General features: G+C 50.5%; 1 protein-coding gene across 1 annotated transcript; it reads left to right on the top strand.

Moving 5' to 3' along the window:
- The first annotated feature begins 1,146 nt into the window (after positions 1-1,146).
- On the top strand, positions 1,147-5,845 carry LOC111593980 (toll-like receptor 7). The gene has a single exon (XM_023307074.2). It carries the CDS (start codon positions 1,381-1,383, stop codon positions 5,668-5,670), a length of 4,290 nt encoding a protein of 1,429 aa, XP_023162842.2. The 5' UTR covers positions 1,147-1,380; the 3' UTR covers positions 5,671-5,845.
- Positions 5,846-7,081: the final 1,236 nt, after the last annotated feature.

Raw genomic sequence — 7,081 nt, 5'->3', positions numbered from 1 at the left:
GAGGGCGAGAGAGGGAGAGCGAGAGCTGATGAGATTCAGTTAAAGAATAGAAACTCAGCTTAAAATATAAAAAATATATTAAAATAAAATAAATAAAATTAACAAAAATAAAAAAAAAATATATACAAAAATTAAAGAACTAATTAAATTTTAAAAATATATATTGCATACTTATTCCATCATAAATATTTAAAACTAATTTGTAATTGGCAATCAGAACATAAATAAAAATATTTAACTATTTAATTCAATTATAATAATAAAAAGTAATAATAATATGCTACTCGTAAATTTTTTAAAAATATTTCTGAAAATTTCAATAAAATTAAACCAACATGCAGAATTTATAAAATCAATATTGTATAAGAATTTAACATAAATATTAATTTAAAAAAATATATTTGAAAGAAAACTTATTTTTAAAAATGCTAATATATCATAATTATATTTAAATGTAAATGAATCTATAACATTTCTAGACCCCACTATTTCTAGACCCCACTAGACCCCACTATATTTCAATATAAATATCTGGTCATTTTATTATTTCTCATTCAATTCATAAAACCCAAAACAGGAAAATTGGCTCAAAAGTAACTCAGAGTATGAGTGAGTGAGTTTCACTCATTTACTCAAAACACACATTGTGCTCATTTACTGTGGCACACTAGCGCCATTTGACCATGCAGCGGCAATTTATTTAACTAATATGAGAGAGGGAGAGATTGCGAACGAGAGAGCGTGCCAGAGCGTAAGCATGGGAGAGCGGTTTGGTATTATCGTTAACTGTGTTCGGTTCTTAAACAAAACCCACCCGACGAGCACATGCGCCTCCTTCGTTCGTGACTGTCGCGTTTTACTCATTCGCTCTCTCCTTCTCTCGCTGTCGCGCTCTCTGCGTGCGTAAACTACACGTTGTATCTTCTTTGCAGTTATTCGGCTGTTGGATTTTCCTATCGGTCTACGGCCAGTTGGTTAGGCGAACCAAGAAACAGTTCGAGTGCGAGCGCCGTACGGTACGGACGTGTGAAGCACGCACAAAATTCAAATAAAAACCCACAAAAAAAAATCGCAAAGCGTTTCAAACGTTCAAAATGAGAGTTGAGAAATTGTAAGCCGAAAACATGAAATAAATGAATAAAAAATAAATAGTGAAGTGAATTAAAAATTAATGAAACAAGAAATTAAAGAATAATTCAACCAGTGCCGTGGAAAATTAAAAAAAAAAGAGAAAAACAAATTTATAAAAAATGTCAATTTCAATTAAAAACTGAAAACAGTGCGAAACGCGACAAAAAGTAACGTGAAAATTCAGCAAAACGCAGCCAACTAGGCAGCAATACAAATCCCCCACCCCGATCCCAAGCCAAGGAACATTCAATGGAGCTGCGGCTGCTTGTGCTGCTCAGCCTGCTCCTCGCTGGCGGCTGCCTGGGCGCCTTGCCGCCCAAGGATGCGAGTGATAAGAACGCTGCCAGCGCCATGCTGGGCGCCAGCGTCAGTTTGTCCAGTGATTATAGCTCGCTGCTGGCGGCGGCACAGCCAATGGCTGCCTCGTCGGCCCCGCCCGCACCGGTCCACAGCGGGCCAAGCAATCAGTGCACCTGGACATATAACGGCACAAGTGCCGTTTACTGTTCGCTACGTTTGATCGAACGCCAACCGGGCCTGGACTTACAAGGCGCCGATGGCAGCAGCCAATTGACCATCAAATGCAGCGATTTGTATCTGTTTGAGTCGCAGCTGCCGGTGGCTGTGTTCGCTCGCCTGCAGACGCTGGACGCGCTGCGGCTGGAGTCCTGCAAGCTGCTCCAGCTGCCCAACAATGCGTTCGAGGGCCTGAGCACATTGAAGGCCTTGAAGCTGAGCACACGCAATGCCGAATGGGGCCCAGCCAAGGCGCTAGAACTCTACCCAGACTCGCTCAACGGCCTGAAGCAGCTGACGGAGCTGGACCTGAGCGATAATAACTTGCGTGCTTTGCCCAGCGGCTTCCTGTGCCCCGTGGGCAATCTGCAAACGCTCAACCTGACACGCAATCGCATACGCACAGCGGAGCAGCTGGGCTTTGCGGACATGAACTGTGGTGGCAGCGGTGGCAGTGGCAGTGGCAGCGGCAGCGAGTTGCAACTGCTCGACGCTAGCCACAATGAGCTGCGCTCCATCACCGAAAGCTGGGGCATCTCGCGTCTGCGTCGCCTGCAGCATCTGAATCTGCAGCACAATAATATATCGGAGCTGTCGGGCGAGGCATTAGCCGGCTTAGCCTCGCTGCGCATCGTTAATCTGAGCAACAACCACTTGGAGACGCTGCCGGAAGGCTTATTCGCGGGCAGCAAGGAGCTGCGCGAGATTCACTTGCAAAACAATGAGCTCTACGAGCTGCCCAAGGGCCTGTTCCATCGGCTCGAGCAGCTGCTCGTGGTCGACCTGTCGGGCAACCAGCTGACCTCCAACCACGTGGACAACACCACCTTCGCGGGTCTCATACGGCTGATCGTCCTGAATTTGGCGCACAACGCGCTGACCCGCATCGACTATCGCACCTTCAAGGAGCTCTACTTCCTGCAAATCCTGAACTTGCGAAACAACTCGATTGGCCACATCGAGGACAACGCCTTCTTGCCGCTCTACAACCTGCACACGCTGAATCTCGCCGAGAATCGCCTGCATACGCTCGACGACAAGCTCTTCAACGGCCTCTACGTGCTGTCGAAGCTGACGCTCAATAATAATCTGATCAGCGTCGTGGAGCCAGCCGTGTTTAAGAACTGCTCGGACTTGAAGGAGCTCGACCTGAGCTCCAATCAGCTGAACGAGGTGCCGCGCGCCCTGCAGGACTTGGCCATGCTGCGCACCCTGGACCTGGGCGAGAACCAGATACGCACCTTCGACAATCAGAGCTTCAAGAACCTGCACCAGCTGACCGGCCTGCGGCTGATCGACAATCAAATTGGCAACATCACGGTGGGCATGTTTGCGGACCTGCCGCGCCTGAGCGTCTTGAACTTGGCCAAGAACCGCATCCAGAGCATCGAGCGCGGAGCCTTCGACAAGAACTACGAACTGGAGGCCATACGACTGGATCGCAATTTCCTCTCCGACATCAATGGAGTGTTTGCCACTCTGGTCTCGCTGCTCTGGCTGAACCTCTCAGAGAATCACCTGGTCTGGTTCGACTACGCGTTCATACCCTCGAACCTCAAGTGGCTGGACATACACGGCAACTACATCGAGGCGCTGGGCAACTACTACAAGCTGCAGGAGGAGATACGCGTCAAGACGCTGGACGCCAGCCACAATCGCATCACGGAGATCGGCCCCATGGCCATACCGAACACCATTGAGCTGCTCTTCATCAACAACAATCTGATTGGCAACGTGCTGCCCAACGCGTTTGTGGATAAAGCCAATTTGGCCCGCGTCGATCTCTATGCGAATCAGCTGAGCAAGCTGCAATTGCAGCAGCTGCGAATCGCTCCGGTGCTGGCGCCCAAGCCCTTGCCCGAGTTCTATTTGGGTGGGAATCCGTTCGAGTGCGACTGCACCATGGACTGGCTGCAGCGCATCAATAATCTGACCACTCGCCAGCATCCACGTGTCATGGATATGCCCAACATTGAGTGCGTGATGCCGCATGCCCGAGGCGCGGCAGTTCGTCCGCTGAGTGCGCTGCGGCCGCAGGACTTCCTCTGCCGCTATGAATCGCACTGCTTCGCCCTGTGCCACTGCTGTGACTTCGACGCCTGCGACTGCGAGATGACCTGCCCGCACAATTGCACCTGCTATCACGATCAGATCTGGTCCACCAACGTGGTCGACTGCGGCAATCAGCTGACCATGGAGCTGCCGCGTCGCGTGCCCATGGACTCGAGCATTGTCTACTTGGACGGCAACAACTTTCCTGTGCTCAAGAATCACGCCTTCATCGGGCGCAAGAACCTGAAGGCTCTGTACGTGAACGGCAGCCAGGTGGCATCCATACAGAATCGCACGTTCGCCAGTCTGGCAACGCTGCAGCTGCTGCAGCTCTCCGACAATCGCCTGCAAACGCTGCACGGCTATGAGTTCGAGCAGCTCTCGGCACTGAAGGAGCTGCATCTGCAGAACAACCAGCTGGCCACGATTGAGAATGGAACCTTGGCGCCGCTGGTCTCCCTGGAGCTGCTGCGCCTCGACGGCAATCGTCTGGTCACTTTGCCCATTTGGCAGCTGCATGCAACACACTTCGGCCAGCGACTGCGTGCCATATCGCTGGGCCGCAACCAGTGGAGCTGCCGCTGTCAGTTCCTGCAGGCCCTGACCTCCTACGTGGCCGACAATGCGCTGATCGTGCAGGACGCCCAGGACATCTACTGCATGGCGGCCCCCAATACGGCGGCCTACGAGCAGAGCAGCTCGTCGGCGGCCACACAGAAGCGGGAATTGGACTTCAATTCGACGGGCGCCGCCTGCACCGATTACTATTCAGGCGGCTCGATGCTGCAGCACGGCATTCCCGAGTCGTATATACCGCTGCTGGCCGCCGCCTTGGCGCTCATCTTTCTGCTCATCGTCATCATCATTGTGTTCGTCTTCCGGGAGTCGCTCAGGATTTGGCTGTTCGCTCACTATGGCGTGCGTGTGTTTGGGCCGCGTTGCGAGGAGTCCGAGAAGCTGTACGATGCTCTGCTGCTGCACTCGGCCAAGGACTCGGAGTTCGTCTGCCAGCACTTGGCCAGCGAGCTGGAAACGGGGCGACCGGCTTTGCGTGTCTGTCTGCAGCATCGCGACCTGGCACACGATGCCACACACTACCAGCTGCTGGAGGCGAGTCGCGTGTCGCGGCGCGTTGTCATTCTGCTGACGCGCAATTTCCTGCAAACGGAGTGGTCCAGGTGTGAGCTGCGCAGATCGCTGCACGACGCACTCAGGGGCAGGCCACAGAAGCTGGTCATCATCGAGGAGCCGGAGGTGGCCTTCGAGGCGGAGAGCGACATCGAGCTGCTACCATATCTGAAGACTTCGGCGGTGCATCGCATACGACGCACCGATCGCCACTTCTGGGAGAAGCTGCGCTATGCGCTGCCCGTGGACTATCCAACCTATCGGGGCAACAACTACACGCTCGACCACAACCATGAGCGCATCAAGCAGCCGGCCAGTCCGGGTCTGCTCTATCGCCAGGCGCCGCCGCCAGCCTATTGCGGACCAGCGGAAGCGGCAGCTGCCGCCGCATCTGTGGCAGCCGCTGCAGCTGAGCAAAACTATTCAACGGCTACGACAGCCACGCCCAGTCCACGACCGCAGCGCCGCGGCGAACGCGTCGAAGGGGTGGGCGTCAATCCGGGCGGACCGCATCATCTGCATGCCCAGTACTATCAGCACCATGGCATGCGTCCGCCCTCGGAGCACATCTACTCCAGCATCGATTCGGACTACTCCACGCTGGACAACGAGCAGCACATGCTGATGATGCCAGCTGCAGCTGGCGCAGCAAGTGCCGAGCCAGCACAGCAGCGCGCTCAGACCTGGCGGCCACAGCCCAAGCAGCAGCTGCAAACGGCACATGCGGGCACGCTGAATCCCAGCGCAGCGGTCAAGTCCAATGCTCAACAGCAGCAGCAGCAGCAGCAGCAGCAGGCGAGTGGTCAACAACAAGGTCCACATGTGCAGGCGTATCTGGTATAAGGAGAGATTCGGACAGACAGACAGAGGAAGCGAGGGAGAGGTGCATGCCTGTCCAGCAGTTGGACAGAGTGACAGTGATTTCTATAGGGACTGGTTCCTGGTGCATGATTTTAATTACTAAAATATGTGCGAGCTAAAATTAAGAGAGACGAGAGAGGCAGAGGGAGAGGGAGAGGGAGAGGGAGAGAGACACAGCAAAGGGTGCATAAGAAAGGGAGAGAGAGAGAGAGAGAGAGAGAGAGATAGTGGGGGCAGCTAACGTAAATTATAAATTCTGTCGAGAGTCCAAAATTTTGCAGTTATACAAAACCCAAAGAAAAACACACACAATAGCAAAGCCCAGCCACGCCCCACCCCGCACCGCCTCGCCCCGCCCTGCCCGGCCCCTGTTTCCATTCAGGAAATGCGCGCAGCGTAACAAATATTTTGTTTACCCAGTGTAAAGTCATTTTAGTGCACTGTATAAACATAAATCCAAGTACATTAAACACACACACGCACACGACCAACAGATACAAGCTGCAAGATACAAAGATACAAAATACAGTTGCACTCGCATTTGTTTGTATTCTCGTTGTGTGTTTATGTAAGAGTAAGAAGACGCATGTGTTGCATGTATTGCGCCGAGGCAGGCGGGCTGAAGCTGAGGCTGAGGCTGAGACTGAGGCTGAGGCAATGTCAAGTTGGAGTTGTGTTTGCGAGCTAGAGTCAAGTTTGTGCCCCCAAAAGTTGCAGCTTTGTCGAGCTGTAGAAAACTTTTCATTCATTCATTCGTTCATTTTCCCTTTTGAGCTGCCAAATGCGTTTAGTGCATTTGCCAGCACTAACTTTTTAATGTGCTTTTAATCAGTTAGAGCAACAAATAACAAGAACGAGATTTAGATTTATGAACTGAGCCGTCAACTTAACTGATTTCGTATCCGAAACTATGTAGCAAGTGTGAGATATTTGTGTAAGCTATTGCTTCATAATTTACTTAGCTATTTTCAACTCAACTCAACTATTCCCTTTGCTTTGAATGTTTTTGAAATTTAAAAACAATGCATTTTTTATTGCTATCTAAACTATAATTTCCTTGAAATCTTTACACAATTTCCTTTACTTTAAGCTTCTCTTAATTGTCGTTTAGCTTCTTCTGACTGAGAAAAAGGTTTCCACATCTATTTTCTATAGCTTAACTATACATAAAAATAATTAGAATTTCTCTTCGCTCTGCTCTGCAGTCTCTGCTCCCTTCTAAAAGCGTAAATCCTTGTATATAAGCAAAATAAACACACTGGATATGCCTAAAATAGTTATATATACCTAAATATATATGCGTAAATCTAAGTAAACGCCACTGCAGATACGTAGTCTCCTACAATTAACTCACACACAAGCAGAAAGTTTGAAATTTGTGTAAAGATAAAAA

The sequence above is a fragment of the Drosophila hydei genome, unplaced genomic scaffold, assembly GCF_003285905.1.
Source record: "Drosophila hydei strain 15085-1641.00,03,60 unplaced genomic scaffold, DhydRS2 tig00000060-arrow-pilon, whole genome shotgun sequence".
Taxonomy (NCBI): Eukaryota; Metazoa; Arthropoda; class Insecta; order Diptera; family Drosophilidae; genus Drosophila; species Drosophila hydei.
The sequence above is the reverse complement of the archived record's forward strand: the minus strand, read 5'-3'. Positions and strand labels throughout refer to the sequence as shown.

Coding starts and splice junctions, on each gene's coding strand:
- LOC111593980 (XM_023307074.2), top strand. CDS start 1,381: ATGGAGCTGCGGCTGCTTGTGCTGCTCAGCCTGCTCCTCGCTGGCGGC.